Source organism: Gobio gobio, assembly GCF_949357685.1.
Source record: "Gobio gobio genome assembly, chromosome: 22".
In the NCBI taxonomy this organism is placed as follows: Eukaryota; Metazoa; Chordata; class Actinopteri; order Cypriniformes; family Gobionidae; genus Gobio; species Gobio gobio.
In genome coordinates this window covers 26454500-26476690 of record NC_137118.1, presented here as the reverse complement: position 1 = coordinate 26476690, position 22191 = coordinate 26454500, and the positions used below count along the sequence as shown (strand labels likewise).

The 22191-nt window shown below is 39.0% G+C and overlaps 1 protein-coding gene across 1 annotated transcript in view; it reads left to right on the top strand.

Annotated features, from left to right (window-relative positions):
- Positions 1–4428: 4428 nt before the first annotated feature.
- Positions 4429–22191, top strand: part of LOC307118299 (ankyrin repeat domain-containing protein 55-like) — a 28699-nt gene continuing 10936 nt past the window's right edge. Inside the window, exons 1-7 of the mRNA XM_079803880.1 lie at positions 4429–4553; positions 6186–6295; positions 11072–11132; positions 12845–12973; positions 14002–14186; positions 15537–15704; positions 21303–21964. Coding sequence (XP_079660006.1) covers positions 4437–4553; positions 6186–6295; positions 11072–11132; positions 12845–12973; positions 14002–14186; positions 15537–15704; positions 21303–21964 — 1432 coding nt within the window. The 5' untranslated portion in view covers positions 4429–4436. The remainder of the gene's footprint in view (positions 4554–6185; positions 6296–11071; positions 11133–12844; positions 12974–14001; positions 14187–15536; positions 15705–21302; positions 21965–22191) is intronic.

The following is a 22191-nucleotide window of genomic DNA, read 5'->3' as shown; positions in this document are numbered from 1 at the left end:
TGTTAAGTCAAAGTGTGCGCCGTTCTCGCCTTTGTTTGACGTCAGATTGTGCGCCGTTATCTCTTTTGTTTACATGAGTGTAGGGATGAAACGGTATGGAAATTTAACATCACGATTATAGTGACCCAAATTATCACGGTTATCAATATTATCACGGTTTTGTTCAAACGAGATGAAAGTGTTCAAAAAGAACAGATGCACACACTTAAAACATTTCAACAATTTTTATATTTGAAATTCAACAAACAACAAATAACTAAAGCAGCTCTATGCACTTTTTTAAGATAGATTCTGTGGGATTTCCTTCCTTAATGGCCGTCGTCAATAGCAACGCATAATGCATAAATAATAATAATTTGTCGTAAATATAATCTCTAATATTATCTCTGTAAATATATTCTCAAGCAATATTCGCATCAGTGTTCAGCAATGATGCATTTAAATCTAGCATGTTTTGTGTTAGAGCCCAAACAGTATCCTAGTGAAATAATGCATATCCATATTTCCATATGATTTGACAGTTTATTTTATTAAATATCAAAATGTGTGCATCATACCTGACACCTAAATGATCACTTTACAGTCAGTTTTATGACTGTTATTCTCTTCAAATGCTATTGAAGTTTGAAACGTGTATAACGTTACCAATGTTGTCTGTAACTTTAGAGACGGTCCCTAAATTCGCCAGCGTTATGCCAGTCATATCAGATGCGCTGATGTGGTTCTGCTGTGTTCGTTTGAAACTATTTTCGCTGCTGAAATAGAACAAAAACAGTCGATCACTCTATGATGAGTGAATCTCCTGCATACGTTTATCTCTGCTTTGAGTGCAGATTTCAGCGAGTGAGTGCGGCGCGCCGCGCGCTCTGAACGCCTCTGATTATGAGACACTGCATTCATAAAGTCAATAGAAACACGTGTGAGTGGTTATAATGCGCAATGCGATTATAACAGATGGCTTTTGAGAAGACTATAATAAGTTCAACAGCCAGAGTGACTAGTGTGCAGCCAAAATAACGTTAACGTTACCCACAATTGGCGGTTGTTAATGTCGAGCCCTGAATATTATCCCTTAAATGTCACCCTAGTCTTGTCTGAATTTGTTCGTTCGCTTCACGTTATTATTTCCCAGACGTAGGTTTGGTATTGAGGTCAAAGTCCACTTGCCTTGCGTTCGTAGTTTTGAAGTGTTCACCCTATTACAGCGACTTTCTTCTGGCATGTTCTGCAGACGGGGTGACCATCTTAGATTAAGTTTCCCTCAGGACTTTTGTAAAAGCCAAAATATGACAACACCTCAGATTTGGTCCTTTTAGAGGCTGAACAATCTCCCAGTGCTGTCACTGCCTTCTGCCATTTCTTCTCATTCAAAAACAGCGGTGCGCTGCGTCAGACTGATGCTGACTGGACATGATTTACCGCGAGTTTTCACAATCGTGATAATCACACGCGGTTTTAATGATAATTAAATTTTCTACGATATTACTAACCGTCACTAAATTTTATCGTGGTTTATCGTGAAACCGGTAATCGTTTCATCCCTACATGAGTGGAGTCTATGCAATGGCGGACGTAGCTTTTAATAACTCTGCTAACAGCGCTTATCAAATGTATACAGATACATGCGCAGTTATCTCATTGTATTGCAGAACAGAGGCGCCAGAATTCAATTATACAAAATAGTAAGGCAAGTGTGTGAAGCTATTACAGTCCACTTGGGCCCTGCCCCTGTCTATATAAAGTTACCTGTCACTGAGTCCAGTAAAGGAACTTGTAGAAGGGTTTCACTGAGCCCATGGCATCCCTCAGTGCATCAATGCCGTGGATGGGACCCATGTGGAAATCAGGCAGCCAATCATAGCGTGATTTTGCTTTTTCATGTGGACAGAGATTTTTCTAAAACCATGCTTGTGTGGACGCGATTGTTTTTTAAAACGGAGGAGGAAAAACTCTGGTTATAAAAATACCCGTGTACGTGTGGACTAGGCCTGAGACAGAGCACGACATGTTATATTACACTTTGAACTACACACACTTGAGGGGAACGTAATCAGTACATATACAATACAATTTAATATATAAAACTGACATTTGGATATTTGATTTAACAGTGTCAAAATGTTTACTGCACACATAGGCATACTGAGTGTCAGGATCCCAAAATGTACCCATTCTTCCTGCTGATGCTTCACGTTTTATTGCCTGTATCCACTTTTGTCTCCTTAAACACTCGTTTTTGTGGGTCGACAGCTTATAAAAACGTATTTATGTGTTTTTTAGCTTGTTTAGCTTGTCATAAATGACAAGGAGGCAGCCTCACGCAATACAAAGTTAATGGAGAGCATTGGATTGTTTTATCCCCCGGTGTGGGCGTGGCCTAAATGCGATCTGTCTCTATGCCCTGTTAAAAACCAAGGCTGTGTTCGAAATTGCCCCCTATACCCTAATTCACTATCCCTACATTACTCCACATATAGTCCACTTGAAGGAGTGAATGAAAACGAGTCAATTTGATTACTGAGTGTGCTAGAAGGGCTTTAATAAAATATTTAATTATCAATCAAAAAGGAGTTTCTACCTTTATGATATTACGCTGTAGCCATATTGGAAATGGATGGATGGATGATTTAGCTGGGGGCACTATCTGCTGGAAAGACGCAAGATTTAATTCTGCGCATCATCGCATCATGCATTATGGGTATTCTCTAGCCATTGAGTGTACATTGGTTGTGGTGCATTGTGGGATTGAATGAGTGCACTCGATAACGTCCACTATGGTTTCGGACTCCACTACAAATGGCTGTCCCCTCAAATAATGCCCTTTTGAAAAGGGATAGTTCGCCCAAAAATGAAAATTCTGTCATTAATTACTCACCCTCATGTCGTTACAAACCCTTAAGACCTTCGTTCATCTTCAAATGAAGATATTTTTGCAGAAATCCGAGAGCTCTCTGACCCCTCCATAGACAGCTATTTAATGAACACTTTCAAGGCCCAGAAAGGTTGTAAAAACATAGTTAAAATCGTCCATGTTACGCCAGTGGTTCAACCTTTTATGAAGCAACGAGAATACTTTTTGTGTGCAAAAACAAACGAAAATAACTTTATTCAACAATTTAATTCTTGCCTGTGTCAGTCTCCTACACAGTTTACGTTCACGAGTTCACACTTACAAATAAGTCAGATAGAATAAATGGTATGCGTATTTGGTGTGCTGTCCGAAGAGAGGGCTCCGAGCTCGGTATTTGGCCCGAACCCAGAGTACTCCCCCCGTATCTCTGGTTAGGAAAGTAACCTGGTGAGTGTGAGGAAGACGGGGTGGTGGAGGGATGCTGAAAACCTGTCAAGGAACATTGGTTGACATTGGAGTTGACTGGGTATTTATATAGCCCTCCACTTGTGCTGATTGGGTAGACATGTTGATTAGTGATTGCTGACAGCTGGTTGGAATGACATAATGATTGGATAGGTGCTCCTCCCGAACTTTGTTAATGAAACATCATTTGTAAATAGTGCAACGCTTTCGAATTCATGTCAGAGACTGACATGGAAGAGAAGAAATAGTTGTATAAGAGGTTGTTATTTTTGTTTTGTATTTTTGCTCACAGAAAGTATTCTCATCGTTTCATAAAATTAAGGTTGAACCACTGGAGTCACATGGAGTATTTTAACAATGTCTTTCTGGGCCTTTGAAGTGGTGATTACACTGAAGTCTATGTGGGGTCAGAAAGCTCTCGGATTTCATCAAAAATATCTTAATTTGTGTTCCAAAGATGAACAAAGGTCTTACGGGTTGGAAGCGACATGAGAATGAGTAATTAATGACAGAATTTTCATTTTTGGGCAAACTAACCCCTTAAGTATATTATTTTAAAGTTTATTATTACAGTAATACGTACTCTTTTTAAAGTACGATAAAGTGTACTTTTTTAACAAGGGTAGTCCTTCTGTTGATACATCAGACCTGTCATGATACTAAAGGCTGTAGTATTTCAGATGCAAGTTGGCCATTGGGATTGTGTTGTTAATGGTGTTTGTTTGCCAAGGCAACTATCACTGTTGCTCATAGTTAGGGTTACCAATTTGAAAAAAACCCTAACACTATGCAGAATTTTGAGGATAGGTGTGCTTTACATAGATGCGATATTTAGAAACCTATATGCAATTGAGGGTGGGATGGTGCCAAGCAACCACCACTTGGCAGCCATCCACAACCCTAATTAGGAAAAGGTATTTCATGAGAGGATTCATCGCTCAAAATCTGAATACCTCTGATTGTCATACAATCCACACATTCAACAAAGCTGAGACAGAAATAAGCCATCATCATAAACAGATTACAGTAGGGCTGACGTACATTGAAATTTTAATGAGAACTGCTGTTAAGCACTGCGTTTCTGACTGCTTGTGTCTTGACGACAGGCTCCACACCGCTGATGCATGCTGTATCTGGAAGACAGGTGGATACGGTGAAACTGCTGCTGAAGATGGGAGCTTCTATCAATACACAAGATGCCTGTGGACGGACGTCCCTCTCTCTAGCGACATACCTTGTAAGAAAACGCTCTCAGGATCACTTCCTTTAAAAAAGCAATATTATGTATAGTTAAAAACATTGCATTGTGCCAGCTCCTCTCTTCCCAGTCTGTCAGTAACACTCTGAGGGTGCATTTCCCGAAAGCATTCTGGGTCAAGTCGAGCCACGAACAACGGATCATGCGAGATTCCAATTCACAGTTCATCACTTAGCACAGCAAGTGATGAACTGTGAATTGGAATCTCGCATGATCCGTTGTTTCCGGAAGAAAGCACTGAACGCAACAGAGAAAATAAATAAATAAAAATAATTTTTTAAAAACTGAACGTAACAGAGACTAGTGCTTCCAAAGGATACACACTAAAGAGATGGCGGATTATTCAACCGTGGCTCGACTTGTCGAGACTGTTTTCCAAGATGGCTCCTGTTTGTATACGCGTAATGTACTGTCTTTATAAAGTATCTTCTTATTAAACTGTTTGTTCACTTACAAAGTTCTCAATGCTTCGGTTTGCATGTAGGGACCCTCATTATGCTACCGTGTTAGTGTGAGGCTATTTTGAGCCTTGTTAGTGGTATTAACTAGTGATTTAATTTTACTTATTCTATGCCCCATACTAGCGTTATAAGCTAATCTGTTTTTAGAGATAAAACTCTTTACATTCGATTTTCATGAAAACGCATCCCAGAGAACGATCTACTCGGTAACCATGTGTTAATTACCCCTAGATTCATTTTTCACCGGAGTTGTCCTTTAAGCAGTGAGTTACATCGTTGTACGGGTAACACACCCCTGTTTAGTTCCTCTCTTTATGAAGCCCCTCCTTCTGAAAAGCACAATGTGCTCTGATTGGTCAGCTGGACCAGTGTGTTGTGATTGGTCAAGCGCTTCAGGCATGTTTTGGAAATGTCCCACCCCTTACCATAACTGAGTTTCAACACACTACAAACTAACTCAACCAGACCCCATCCCTTTATTCTGTGTATGTCTTAGGCGGGAATTATTTAAATGAAGAATATTGTCACTAATGCCACCCTAAGCACTTTCGTCCACACTTTAGTGTCTTAATGCAGCTTTTACTGTTGGGTGGAAGTCTGTCTGCTTGCGGGCTCGGCAAAAGTGTGCATCGAGGGCGCATATGTGAGCACCCTTCTGACAACTAAAATGACAAATGGGACACTCTACGGTCTTCTGGACCGCATGAACACGTGCACCCGACGGCCATTTTAAGTCCACAAGACCGTAAGTGCATGAAGTGTGCTATTTGGGACAGGGCCTATGATGTGTTCGTACCTGGAAGAAAACTCAAAACTACAATAGAGGCGTTTCAGGGAGTTCAGAAACAGTGCGCACTGATATAGAGAACAACTCCCGCTGGAGGGACATTGTGCTTTAGAACTTTGCAGGGCTTTTTCATTCTCAAACAGCAACATTACACACTAAAGAAGGTTGAACATAATAGGTCCTATTTAAAAATGATATTTTCTGCCTTGTTTGTGTGCACTGTTGTCAGTGGATTCTTCAGCATGTTTATAAACTTTCATGCACAAATTTGTAGTGACCTTCATTTCATTGACTGAATTAAATGGTTGTTTATTTTGAATGACTTTTACTGTAATTTGGTCTGGTGGTTTTTGTCTTCTGCAGGGTTGGCTGGAAGGCTGTGTGTGTTTGCTTCGCAACGGGGCAAAACAGAACATTCCTGATAAGAACGGACGCTTGCCAATTCATGCTGCTACTGCTGAAACTGACTTCAGGTAACAAGGAAAACAGAATTTGTTATTGCAAATACGTTAATGAAACAAGAAGTAGCACGTAGTAGTACAGTACAATTACTGTAAACAAAAAACATTACATCACCCACCCTTTGTTGTTTTGTAATAAAATCATTGCAAAATTGTGTTCCAAATGTTATTTAGTCTTGTTTAGTTAGTTGGCTTCATCAGTAGGCTCATGGAATTCAACCCATGTCAGCCATTAATTTGTGTGAACAACAATAGATGCAGTTTAGTGGATCTTCCGCCTTCTAACTGTCCATTTAGCAGAACACTTGCTATGCATATGACAAGATGAAGAGATGGTAATTAGAAAACAGGTGCAAAGGAAATCTCAGCCAATCAAAAGTGATTTTTTACACTTAAAACCTCTTTTTTTATGTTATGAACATCCATCAACAGATAACATGGACTGGAAATGTCTATGTTAAGACAAGATAATAAGATATGTTAAAGGGTTATTTCACCCAAAAATTAAAATTCTGTCATTAATTACTCACCCTCATGTCATTCCAAACCCGTAAGACCTTCATTCATCTTCGGATCACAAATGAAGATATTTTTGCTGAAATCCGAGAGATCTCTGACCCCTCCATAGACAGCAATTTAATTAACACGTTCAAGGTCCAGAAAGGTTGTAAAACATTGTGTCACGAGTTCACACTTACATCAAATTAAATGGAGTAAAGATTATGCGTATTTGGCGTGCTGTCCGGGGGAGGGCTCCGGGGGAGGAATTTTGGCCCGAACCCAGAGTATCCCCCCCATGATGAAGATAGTCTAGAACTAGACTGTATTGCATTATGGATTGAGTTGACGTCTAATAGGTTTTTATTCAATCAAAGTAAGGAGATGGGGTGGTGGAGGGATGCTAAGAAACTGTCTACGAAAGGAAGGTGAGTCAGCTGTATATAAACGCTCCTGTTGTTGATTGAATTGATTAGTTCAGTATGCTCCACTCGTGTTTAATTAGGTTTTAATTATCTGGACGTGCTCCACTTGGGTTTGATTAGGTTACATTATCTGGCGTGCTCCATTATTTAGATAGGTTTAATTATCTGGACGTGCTCCTCCCGAAATTAGTTACTAAAACGTCCATGTGACTTCAGTGGTTCAACCTTAATTTAATGAAGTGATGAGAATCATTTCTGTGCGCATAAACAAACAAAAATAACAACTTTATTCAACAATCTCTTCTCTTCCGTGTCAGTCTCCTATGCAGTTTACATTGGTCAGCTCCTGCGTCAGCATCACACGCATGCGTTATGTTCAGTGGCGGTTCTAGACCACGGTAACTATGGGGGCCAGGCAGGGGCCACTTGTGCTTTTAGGGGGCACACGTTAACATTTATCTTAACCAGTAGATAATTAGGTAGTTCACCTGAAAATTCTATCACCATTTACTCACCCCCATGTCGTTCCAAATAGGACTTTCTTATGTTGAACACATTTTATTTATAACTTATAACATTTATAACTTATTTATTTTATTAAACTGTTGTATAAGATCAGTAGGCCTATCGCATTTGCACTCATGCTATTCTGGGTAGAAAAACAGAACTTGTGTGATATTGCACTCGTTACTCATGTTATATTGCTTAGTCTATATCATGATGTAAATGTGAGGGCGTTTTCACACTGGCAGTTTAGTTTGAATAATTGGTAATGTGAAAGTTGTCATGCGGACCCGGGTGAGCTGAGCTCAGGGGAACTGAATTCGAGACTGCCTGAAGGAGGTAGTCTGAGCTCGGTTGCGCAAATTGCGCTCGAGCTGTGCTGCGATTCATGGGAATTTGAAAGCAACAAGCTAATACGACTAGCGGGCCAGTGGCGGACCACTGGAGGCAAAGTTGGCGGCCCACCGGGGGCCAGCTGGCATTTTGCTCATCGTTTTCCTAGCGGACCACCGGCGGCAGCCACCACTTTTCCGACAGTGGTCCGCTACCGAGCCGCTGGTTTATAATAAATGTTTTCTGGCCACCCACGGACGATCCACTGGTCATATGATTCACAACTGGGTAATTATAGTTAGATCCAATATAATAATATTTAATGCAATAATGAATCAAAAACAAAGTACACAACTGCTAATAACCATTGTATATGTATTTTTTTGGATAGAGGCAACACAAATGCGTAGCTAAACAAATGGAAATAAACATAAAATAACTATAAACATTATGATAGCCTATTCAAAATATGTACTTTTGTTAATATATATATATATATATATATATATATATATATATATATATATATATATATATATATATATATATATATATATATATATATATATATATATATATATATATATATATATATATATATATATATATATATATATATATATATAAACAGGATACATAAGACTGTATTATATATTATAAGATTAAGACTCGGGTGCGCAAGAAAAGTAACCTGCGCATGCATTTTATCAGATGACGGTGTATTTAGTTCAATACAACACATGTGTAAGGGATGATAGTGTTGATGATTTACCTTGGATACGAGCGAGAGGGAGCCTGCGGTGTATTCGCGGTGTAGAACGCGCTCTGACGCGGACCACAACAAACGTGCCCAGTGTAAAAACGCTCTGAGTCTAAAACTCAAACAGGGGCATTTCTGCCGCATATCTTGAATTTTATGGACATTCTGGCACTGAAATGGTTTGGTTAACGACATTCTAACAATACAGGTTTTGGAACAACACGAGGGTGAGTTACATTAGGTGTTTTTATTTTCTTTTAGGGGGAACTAACCCTTTATTTTATTCCCAGATTATTGAAAGTCTTTTATTTGGCCATGTACTGTATCACTCGATCTGCAGTCTCTACACGTGAAGTAAAATCATTTCAAGTTCATTTATTTATTTGAAAAGTAATGTATCTGTAATATGATCATGCATGCTCAATTTATAAAAGTAAAACTAAACCATTTATTTTACATGTTTTGTAGCCTACCTGCTCTCTGTTAGCAGACTCTTCGCAAAGTTAGCATAGACATCAAAACAAACATCTAATACTCTATAAGCAACACTGGACAATTGGATAAAATAATATTAATTCTCGCTATATGTGAACAAGACTGAAATTACATTATTCTGTATCTTTTCTCGGGTATGCCTATCTCTGTCATATTCGCACATGAACGGTTCTTTCATTGCGTTGGTCATAATTTATCTTTGGCTGCATCTTCCTAATTCGGAATATGATCAAAGATTACATATGTGGACGTGTTCGGAGAAATTAGCCATTGAAAAAATATATTTTAACTACCAGTAAATGAACGAAATGACTGAATGGAATTCAAAGTCGTCAAGTCAGTAAAATTAATCTCCAGTAGCTATCACTGCTGCGTAAGGGTGCAGTTACATTCAACACAACGTGTATAAAGAGAGCTTATTTTATCTATAATCAAGAGCGTAGCAACCGCTATAGCCCGCGTTTTACAACCATTTGAGCGAATGCAGACTGAGTGACGAATCATTCATAAACAGACATCACTTGCCTGTTTACTGTCAACAGCCTCCTCATTGCTTCTCTGCATTGGTTATTGGTTATGACACAATAAAGTGCTCTTTTCATCACACACCGCCACAGCAAAAAACGCACATTGCAACCAGTTTCAGAACATTGTTTGGTGCGATGTGATTCCAAATTTACGGGGGCCAGAGGGGGGGCCAGGCTTGTTGACACGGGGGCACCGGCCCCCCTGGCCACCCCCCTAGAACCGCCACTGGTTATGTTGCTCACGTGAACATCATCGGCCAATGGTAAGCCGGCGTTCTGGCGTAGCTCTGAGGTAACTTTGAAGCACTGGACTGTATTTACTACGTCAACAGTGTAGGAGACTGACACAGACGTGAAGAAATTGTTGAATAAAGTCGTTATTTTAGTTTTTTGCGCACAAAAAGTATTCTCGTCGTTTCATAAAATTAAAGTTGAACCACTGGAATCATATGGACGATTTTAACGATGTCTTTGCTTCCTATCTGGTCCTTAAAAGTGTTCATTAAATAGCTGTCTATGGAGAGGTCAGAGAGCTCTCGGATTTCATCAAAAATATCTTAATTTGTGTTCTGAAGATGAACAAAGTTCTTGGACAGGTTTGGAACGACATGAGGGTGAGTAATTAATGACAGAATGAACTAACCCTTTAAAGTAAATATGAAACCAAAAATAAATTTTCTTAATTCACTTTCCTTGATTCATCAGTGCCTGTTATTCTGAAAATAGTCTTCAAAATAATAATAATTGTCATGATCATGTTGTGTTTAGGTTCATTGTCATGTTCTGTTTTTTTCCCACTTCCTTTGTATTTGCCTGAGTTCTTGTTGATTGTTGGTTGTCATTGTTTCTGATTAGTTCACACCTGTTCCCTTTTGCATTGATTATCATTTATTCTGTATTTAATCCTTCATCTTTCCTCAATTCATTGTTCTGTGATGTCAATGTTTAATGTGTTGTGTTTATTGGTTACAAAGTATCTTTATGGTTCTTTCCGCGTCACACATCGTCTTTTGGATATTAAAGTGCATCATGACAATAATGTGCTCTGCCTCTGAAAATAAATGCTCGATTTCAGCTGATCTCACCAACCCCTCCAACCAACCAAATCATTTCCTTTTCCTGACTTAGAAAATCAACGGCTTCATTTTTTCCTCATTGATTATATGGTTCACGTTTAGTTATGGAATTAAAATTGGTGTATGCAGCATGTATAGAACAATAAACATGCTTTGTTTGTTTGTTTTAGGCTCATGGCTGTTCTGCTGCAGCAGTCAACACTGTGTGAAATCAATCATCAAGATAATGAGGTGAGTCACGGAAAGCTGCATTCGCCGTGTCCGCACTGTCTAGTGGTCTTTGTTTTCAAGCACTCAAGTCACTCGCACATGCGCTGTTGTTTTTTTGTTTGTTTTTCTTTACATGCGCTGTTTTTTGAATATCCATGGACCGCGTGGTTAGGAAAATTACGTCACATGGAGTGCGGACCATTGTGAAATGTGGACAGTGAAGAACTTTGGGCTTTAAGTTTGGTGTCTTTTTTAAAGAAGACACATGGCCAAGTACTGCGGAAGTAAAAAAAGTGAAATTTAAAAAAAAAAGTTATAGAAGTTTAAGTTTATTGTTATGAAAAAGTATTATACAAAATAAAATTTTCTAATTTAATATGAAATATTTTCCAAAACATGTTTTACTCTAAAACGCAGTGAAAAAATCAAAGCCATAAATCTAAACTAGTTGTGTTCCAAATTTGAGGTTGATATCTCCAAAAATTAGCTTTCAGTAAGATCCACTAGATCAGGGGTTTTCAAACTATATGATGCCAAGGACCCCCAAATATGGGTTCAATATATCCATCTATATATTTTTATGTATGGAAAAAACATTTAAACTGTTAGATAAATAGTAAGTGTGACATTATAAATACAACATATTGTTTCCAAACTTAAATTGGCTATACTTAATGTTGAATAAAAATTATTTATATAAGCAACTTTCACAATAATTTTATAAAAGAGTTCGAATTTTTGGTCCATTTTTGCTTTTTCTTTTTATTCTCTGAGATTTTCTGGGGACCCGTTAGAACCCAGTTTGAAAACCCCTGCACTAGATTAAATGAATTTCCAATGCAGGCTTTTTGCACACACACTGTAAAATGAAAGGTTTTACTTTGAAGTATATTTCAAAAAATTTTGTTTTAATAATCTTTTGTCTTGCTTCAAGGAAGTACACTTATTTTGATATGTAGACTAACATGTTTATGACTAGCATATGTAAAATACTATAATATAAAAAGTACTTTTTAAAATTACATATATAATTTTAACTGTACTGTCTTAAGCCCAATTTATACTTCTGCGTCGTGTGTGAACTGTAGCTACGATGTAGCCTGACGTGCCACTCTCCAAAAATGTAACAATGTGTCAATTCTACGCGGACCACAAATGCTGTGATTGGTCTGCCAGAACCCCTCCCTCAGGGGTTATCATGCTCCCTCTACATGTGTAATTGAATGTCGACGCGGACAACAACGTAGAAGTATAAATGAAAATTGATGCGTAGCCCACGGCATAGAGGCTCTGTATGCTTTCGAATCATTCTCGCTGTACTCTGAAGTCATACACCGATCGGTCTGCGCAGCACCACTTCAAGTCAAACACACATATTGTCAGAAAGAAAAAAAATCTTAACGGCCTATAATAGGCTTGTATTTCTTTATTTTGAATGTAGGGTGACAAATATTGATGATCTGGATGCATATTGCTGGGTTTCATGTAAAAAGGCTTGCTCTCTGTGTGGTCATACTTATACATTTTCATACACTTTCATCCATTTGTAAAAAGCATGGTTATTGTATCATGCTGTGCTGTCCTTTTGGCCTTTAGATAACAGTAGGTTTGTTGTATTTTTGCGTTGTGCAGGGAAAAATTTTCACTGTCATCTGATGCTCCATTTGCTGCTATAAAGTAACAGCCATGAGCATTTGTGTAACCTGTATAACCCTCTGATTGTGCTTTGGTAGGGAATGACAGCTCTTCACTGGGCTTGTTTCCATAACCGACCAGAGCATGTGCAGGCGCTGCTGCAGAAAGGAGCTGACCCGACACTTGTGGACAAAGATTTTAAAACAGCGCTTCACTGGGCTGTGCAGGTACATATCATAAACAAATACATCATTCTGAAGTGTTATTACAGTAGTGTTATATTGTATTGGTATACTATAGCACACTAATTCATACTCTATTATATACATTTCATTTCCTAGTAAGGTAGACAAATGTCATGATTCATCATGAAATGTAATACTATTTATGTCTTAAAAATTCATTGTGAAAGATGGTTTATATATGTACATTGCAAGTAGGGGTGGGCGATATGACCAAAATTTCACAATATGAGGAATGTTATTTCACGATAATTATTTTTAATTTAATTACCGATTTCAATATCACAAAAAAGATGAATAACAAAAACGGTCAATCTCAGTAAACAGAGAAAAATTAGAACAAAGAATAAAAATATGATCAAAGAAACTAATTACAAGCAATATACTGCAAAATCTAAAATAGAACAAAGACTACAAATGGAACAAATTAATTAGACCTACCTGAAAAACTTAGTAATAAGAAATAGAAATAATACATAGAAAATAACTTAGAAATAAGAAATAGGTACTACATAAATTGTATAAAGTAATCAAATGTTAATCAAATCTCAACTGTTCATGTTCACTTAAGACATACACGACTGTGTTTCCAATGATACTAGCAAAGACAGGTATTTTGACGAGTGTGTATTTGACCGTTCAAGCCCAATAATGCGCCAAAAACAACTCAGTTCAAGGCTTCATGTGTGCGTGTCTCTCACAAAGCTAAGAAACAGTCTCAGAGACAACGTATGCATATACCGAAATGAGTCCTCTTTTGCTGCTTATTGCGCTTCAGCAGTTTAAAATCACTTTCTTTTTAAACCGCATGGCTTAAAAACGCATTCAAATAATAATCTTTCGTGGCGGCATAGTGCGAGTACGTCACATGAGCATAACCGCGATAGAGACGATAGTCCGAAACCATTTGACAAATTTAAATCGGTTAATCGGATCTACCGGTTTATCGCCCACCCCTAATTGCAAGTTGATAATTAATTTATATGTCTCATTGTTTTTTAACTATGTGGCAGAGTGGCAGCCAGTTAATGTGTTCCCTCATTCTTGACCATAATCTGGGCTCCTCTGTGATCAATTATGATGACGAGAATGGGAAGACCTGCGTTCACATTGCCGCCGCTGCAGGTTTCAGTGACATCATCTATGAACTGTCTCGAATTCCTGAGACCAACTTGCAAGCTTTGGACGTGGATGAACGGTACAGTAAACATGTTGTGGGATATTTGAGTGGAGTTCATATGAAGTGCTTTTTTGTTTACCAGAGGGACAACTAAGACAAAACTTGGTTTTGCTAGCAACAGTGTTTAACAGAGAATTTTTGCCATTGGTTTGGAGGACAATATGTCACTTTTATTTGTGATGGGGCAGAACTCTAGTATCACCGTAGAAGCACTGTAGCAGACGTTTCCTTAAAATGTCAAAATTCTTAAAGGGGACATATTATGCCCCTTTTAAAAGTCTTGATTTTGTTTTTGGGGTCTATGCTTGAATGTTCAAAAAACACATTATTATTTTTCACATATTTGACATTGTTGCAAGCTCTTCTTTTCCCAGTCTGTCAGTAACACTCTGTTTAGTTCCTGTCTCTATGAAGCACCTTCTGAAATGCACAATGTGCTCTTATTGGTCGGCTGGACCAGTGTGTTTTGATTGGTCAAGCGCCTCAGGCATGTTTGGGAAATGTCATGCCCCTTCCCATAAGTAGAGTGTCAACACACTACTAACTAACTCAACCAGGCCCCCCCCCTTTATTTTGCGTATGCTTTGGGCGGGAATTATTTAAATTAAGAATATTGTGACGTGTTCATTCCCAGAAGAAAACTCAAGACTACAATGGAGGCATTATAAGGAGTTTAGAAACAGTGTGCACTGATTTCACAAGTTCAACTTACAAATAAGTCAGATAGAATAAATGGTATGCGTATTTGGCGTGCTGTGCGAGGAGAGGTGAGGAGATTGCTGATGACGAGTTGTTTGGATAGATAATTTGAATGTGCTCCTCCCAAACTTTGTTAATAAAACATCATTTAGAGAATAACTCCCTTTGGAGGGACTTTGGAACTTTGTAGACCTTTTGCTCAAACAGCAACATTATACACTAAAGAAAGCTAATAATAGGACCACTTAAGTATGAACCTAAAAATTAGTAAGAATAGAGCGTTTTTATGTATGAACACACTTTTTTAGTGTTTAGTAAGTTGCTTGTGTGAGATGGTGGTCCAGTGGGTTAAACCATGGAACTGATACGCAGAAGGTTGCTGGTTCGATCTCAGCGGTCACCACCAGTGTGTCCTTGAGCAAGGCACTTTACTTCATGTTGCTCCAGTGGGATTGTCCCTGTAATAAGGGCACTGTAAGTCGCTTTGGATAAAGGCGTCTGCCAAATGCATAAATGTACTTACAGTATACTTTACATTTAGAGCACATTACTGATGGATAACAGTGGCAGTTCCTTAGTGTGCTTATTGTGATGTCATATTCTTAACCATGAGCCCAACACCTCCATATTCTTTATTATTATACAACATAATATCTGTTTTTCTATCAGGACCCCTCTTCACTGGGCTGCTGCAGCCGGTAAAGATGACTGTGTGCAGGTATTGTTGGAGCTGGGAGTGGAGCCCAACCCTCGAGATATTAATGAGAACACGCCACTCACATACGCCATGTACTGTGGTCATACTGCATGCATCAAACTCCTGTCCACAGAAAACAGGTTTGTCATTTTGTAAAAATTTTTTGAAAAAAAGATTTGCTGAATACATATTGACATATCTATGACTTTTTTTTAAAGAAGCAATGCCCTCTTAGTGTCAATAACTGGCTACCACCCATTAACATCAATAACTGCAACTAAACACTCCCTATAGTAGAGTTACCCCAAAAGTTTATTGAAAAGTTTGGTAAAAACGCACAGAAGGCAGATTCCCAGGTGCAGAGACAGAAACAAATCAGGCAGTTGACAGAGAGGAATGGGATTCTGAGAAACAACTGAGGGTTGAGAGCCAGGAGAATAGTTAATTGAGGCAACCAATCCAAAGGGCTAGGCGAGTGTCACATCAAGAGAATGGCAGTGTGTCATAACCAGGGAGGGCATTCAGAATATTGGGCAGAGCAGGAGAGTGAGAGCAGGCACCAAGACTGGGTGGGGTGGGACGGATGACAGCTCCCATCATAAGGCAAAATGTTTTCAGGAAGTGGGAGAGAGCATCTGGCTTCGAATTTTTGGAGCCAGACGATAAGACAAAGAAAAGTACCCATTGATCCTGCCTCTAATTCAGTCTTTTGACTGAGCTGATGTATTTGAGGTTCCTATGATTGGTCCACACCACAGATGGGACCACTATGGGTGTAACGGTACACAAAACTGACGGTTCGGTAGTACGTACCTCGGTTTTGAAGTCATGGTTTGATATGGGTTTGGTACAGCAGGGGAGAGAAAACTAAATATAAAATTGCTTGAGTTACTGAACAAATTGTGTCTGTCCTTAAATTAATTCAATTATAACTAAAAGTTTCTTAAAGATAATGCTGTAAACTATATAGGGAGCCCTTACTTGCACATACTTGAAACTAGGCTCTAATTGAACGATTACACAACATATGATACGTTTCAGTAAGTTGTAATGTGTCCTCAACATACCTTCAGATGTTGATTCATGTTTATTCTTTGACTAGGGAGAGATGATCTCTCCCTAGTCAAATGATACGATAAGAGATGATCGTGCTCACTCGCGCGCTGCTCTGCCGCTTGAACCGACGCACCTATACAGTGATCAGTCACACCACATTAAAGAGCGTCAAAACGGCATTTATCGTTTGAATTTCGTGATAAAATGGACAGAATACTTTATTTGTTTGTGTGGGAACTCGGATTGAAGTATGTTCCGTGCGTAAAACAAGCCTACTGTTAACTGTTAAAGCTTGCATTGCTACCGTTCGGTACACATGTGCACCGTACCGGAAGTCCTGTACCGAAACGGTTCGGTACAAATAAGTCTACCGTTACACCCCTAGGGACCACAGACCCTTCCAACTATACCCCTTTTCCACCAGAATGAACCGGGTGCTAGTTCAGAGCCAGTGCTAGTGCCAGTTCGTAGTTGGTTCCACTGACGAGCTTTCTAAGAACTGGTTTGCCTTTCTACATGCTAGAGAGCCACAACAGAGCCAGGTCTTACGTCACTGTATACGTCTTATCTTTCTCAGCAACGCTAGCGAGACAGCGGGAAACACAAACATACCAGGCCTGTTCGAGATGCATCGCAGCTGTGCAAACCGATCCGCATATGATATCAAAAAACTGCATGAGTGAATAAAAAGCATAAGGAGTCATATGCTCTCGTTGTACTTGTTGTCATACGGCGTTTGTTCTGCACAGCACCGATGCATCTCGAACAAGCCTTCCATCAACAATGGCAAACGTTGCGTTACTATTGATGCAAATGGCTTTACGATTCTACATCGGCATTAAAACACAGTGAATTCAACGCATTCATGCAGCTCGTCGTAATTTGTTTAGACGGAGATTACAAACGAGCAGCAGCTGTTAGCTCAATTAGCTGCTATTAAAAAATGGCGGTAACATGTTTGTGTTCGTCTTGTTGGCAGGGTACCCGCGGGATCTTAAAAAGTCTTAAATGTCTTTAAATTTCAAAATCAAAATTTTAGGCCTTAAAAAGTCTTAAATTCGCTGAAGTATTGAGTTCTAGGTCTTAAATAATTTTAAACGGGTCTTAATTTTCCTACGTCCATGTAACGCTACCTCTTGCTCATTGAAATGCTCCGGCAGCGCTTTAGTGTGTGTGTGTGTGTGTGTGTGTGTGTGTGTGTGTGTTGTAGTTCGTTCTTTCGCTAGTCCAACTATAGTTCGCTGTTTTACAACTACAAATGAGACCAGAATGCATCATATATTGCAGCCAATCAGCTTTCATGTTATTGGCGCTAGGCTCTTTTGGATTGCCCCACAGACAATATAATTTATAATTATACATATAATATAATTTTTTGTGAGATCAAAATAACTGATATATATATTATATATATTTATATTTTATATATATATATATATATATATATATATATATATATATATATATATATATATATATATATATATATATATATATATATATATATATATATATATACACGCACGCACACACGCATGCATGCATACATGCTCACTCTCACACTCACACTCACACTCACACTCTACCGGTCAAAAGTTTGAGAATGGTATTTAAAGAAGTCTCTTCTGCTTACCAAGGCTGCATTTATTAACTTTTTTATATTTGAATACGCAATTTATTTCTGTGATTCAAAGCTGAATTTTCAGCATCATTACTCCAGACTTTAGAGTCACATAATCCTTCAAAACCCTTTTTTTTTTTACTTTCTATTTCAGATAAATGCTGTTCTTTAGAACTTTCTATTCATCAAAGAATCCTAAAAAAATGTTTTACACAACTGTTTTCAACACTGATAATAATCATAAATGTTTGTTGATCATCAAATCCTCATATGAGAATGATTTGTGAAGGGGCATGTGACACTGAAGACTGGAGTAATGATGATAAATTCAGCTTTGATCACATGAATAAATGACACTTTTCTATATATTCACATAGAGAACAGTCACAACAGAACTGTCACAATATTACAGATTTTTTGTATTTTTAATAACATAAATGCAGCATTGGTGAGCAGAAGAGACTTCTGTAAAAACATTAAAAAGTCTTACCGTTCTCAAACTTTTGACCAGTAGTGTGTTTGTATATTAATCCTGATGGGATTGAGCTATGAGGAAGTGCAAGTTTACTAATACTTTGTTCAATTTTAATAAATTTAATTTGCTTTGCAAGTCATTTTGTGATTCTGCATTTCCTATTGTACGTTTTTTTTATTGCGTTATATAGGTCTTAAATTTAATTCATAATGGTCTTAAAAAGGTCTTAAAAAGTCTTAAATTTGACTTGGTGAAACCTGCAGATACCCTGGGTCACGGTAACCCCGCCCCCAGCGCCTGACGCAATCCGTTCTTACTTCTAGCCCAGCAATGTTTTGGTGCTACTTAAGAACCACTTCTCCTGGTTCGGAGCTGGTGCTTTGGGTGTGGACAGAGAAAAAAACGATTTGAAACTAGGCTCTGGCTCCGAACTAGCACCAGCACTGCCTTGGTGGAAAAGGGGTACTAGTAGCGCCACTCACCTGGAGCCAGCCAAAAACTCCCTGGTACCTACACTGCATTTCCGTTCTGAGAGGGACAGGCAGTGGGAGAAGTAGGGGCATTGGTAACCTTACAACCCTCCTGGAACATCTGGAAGAAAAAAACCTAACTCTACGCATCCACTTCTACAATGAACTGCCTTACAGACTTGATAGTCCTCAAGATAGCCCCATGTGCCTTAAGACTGGGCAGAGGAAAACCAGTGGAAGGAAGCTTGTTCTCATGTCTAATAAAGCGACAATAAATGTTATCAAAGCCAAATCCATATTCAAAATCGAGGTGTTAAATGCCATATTCCAATCTTTGCCCTCCCTAATCAAGACCAGATCGTAAGCATTGTGGAGGTGTAGTTTCATTAATGAATCCTGATTACATAAGAGGTAGGGGTACCTGTTCAGTTCCAATGTCATTGAGTCCCCAATAATCGGTGCAGGGCTGCGAGGAGCAATCCTTCTTCTTCACAAAAAAGAAACCCATCCCCACCAGAGAACAGGAGGGATGGATAAAATTGTTATTTTCCCAGTTAATTTGGGGGTTATGGAGGGATAGCCAATGATGGCCGTCAACTATAGACGTGAATGGGGAGTCCAACACATAAAACACCAGTTCCTCAGTGTGGTTGCCATTTGTGAGACTCACCAGAGCAGTGACCTATGAGACACTGGCCAATGGATGACCATTTAGTGCATAAGCTGTAAATGGGGCAGTCAAAACTTGAAGACGAAGACCCCTTTCCTTAGCTCATGAAGCGGCAATAAAATGCCCCTCCTTGTCTGTATCAACCAAGTTTTCCCAAGTTGTGTTGTCCTACAGTTGCCTGTATGCAGTGGTTAGTAATACTTTCCAAACGTGGTGGAAGGAAAGAAAACTGGTCAGAGTCATGGGTGCCCAAGGGTCATTGATGCATGTGGAGAGCGAAGGCTAGCCCATATGGTTTGATCACACAGGAAGAGCTACTGTTGCTCAAATTGCTGAAAAACATAATGCTGCCCATGATAGAAAGGTGTCACAACACATAGTGCATCACAGTTTGCTGCGTAGTCGCAGACCGCTCAGAGTGCTGATGTTGACCCCTGTCCACCGCCAAAAGCATCTACAATGGGCACATGAGCATCAGAACTGGACCATGAGAGAACTGGGATGAGATGGCAGATTCACTATGCGAAGAAGCCAGGCCGGCGGAGGCTGTGTTATGCTCTGGAGAATGTGCTGCTGGGAAACATTGCTGGCAGTCATGGGGGTTACTTTAACATGTCCCACCTTCCTATAGATTATTGCAGACCATGTACACCCTTTCATGGCAATAGTATTCCCTGATGACTGTGGGCTCTTTCAGCAGGATAATGCACTGCAAAAAAATGTTTGTGAATGGTTTGAGGAACATGACAAAGAGTTCAAGGTGTTGCCTTGGCCTCCAAATTCCCCAGATCTCAGTCCGATTGAGTATCTATGGGAGGTTCTGAATCTATAAATCCGATCCATGGAGGATCCACCTCACAACTTGCAGAACTTAAAGCATCTGCTGCTAATGTTTTGGTGTCAGAGACCACAGGATACCATGCCTTGACACATCAGAGCCGATACACAATATTAGGCAGGTGGTTTTAATGTTGTGGCTGATCAGTGTATGATGATTACTCAAATATATGATAGAAAAATTTTCATACTGTAGAGGTATTGACATGCCAGTTTGCCTCTTGAGGGACAGTGACAGTTAATAGGTAATTTCACTGACATTTTATTAAAAATGGAACAAAAATGTGACTTCAAGCATGTTTAAATGCTTCTTTCTCAGTTTAATGATACAGTGCAGTCATCACTTTTTGTTTGTTTATTTCTCATGAAATATGTAGCATAAAATAAGAAATATACAAGTAAAAGTGACATGCGAAGGCCAATATGGCCATACTTAGAATTTGTCCTCTGCATTTAAGTTAGTGTACACACATTAGTAGAGTAGTAAGAAGTGAACACACACACACTGCAAACCATACTTTGTTCTTTTATCATTCAGATGTAAAATTCAGGAAGAGTTCCCATAAAGTATTTATAAACTAAACTAAAAGATGGCCATATTTTTCACAGGTCTGAGTCAAGCAGGCCACTGCATGCTCAAAACAGTGACTCTTCTATGCGCAAGGAGGGGAAATTTCGTATGCTAAATCACATCTTCTGCAAGAAGAAGAAAGAACTGCATCCTTCTCAGCAGATAGACTTGAGTCAAGAATGTCAGCTCAAAGAGGAGACATCTGAGGTGGACGACATCATCACTATGTTTGACTGTGTTGTTGAACCGTTAGCCAGAGATGAGAGTGAAAACAGCTCTACTGTCAGAAAACGAAATAATGACTCTGAGAAAGCCCACCTCATTGAGGACACATCCAGCAAAGACTTCCTAAGTCTCCCACCCATACGCACACAGAGTCTTCCTCCAATCACTCTAGGTAAGTCTTTGCTGGCAAACTCTCAGACTTTGGCCCACAGGACCAGTGGAGGTCATGTGGTAGGACATTTAGCGCACAGGTCGCAGAAAAGCAAGAGCGAGCATGATCTGTTTGATGGTAAAATTAAAGACCAAAAAGCTGTCGGACATGCATGGAAGACTGAATCGAGTCAGATACTGACTCACAAAGCATGGATCTCAACTCCTTCTGAACGGCTGCTTGACAAGCTGCTGCATGGAACTTCAAGCCCTTTAGATGTGCTGTGCTCAAATCACTCACCATACATACAGAGAAATGACCAAGGTAAGATATTCCATATTGGTAGTTATATGATTCTTCAATTAGGCGAACATTTTTGACCCTTTAAAGTGCCCCTATTATGCTAAATTAAAGTTTTCTACTTTAGTTTTGGAGGTCTCCTACAACAGTTTTACATGCATCAAAAGTCAAAAAAACATTTTCTCATAATATACATTGCACATAACCACATTTCCCTTTCAAAAGCTACACTCAATGCTGCATAAGCTTAT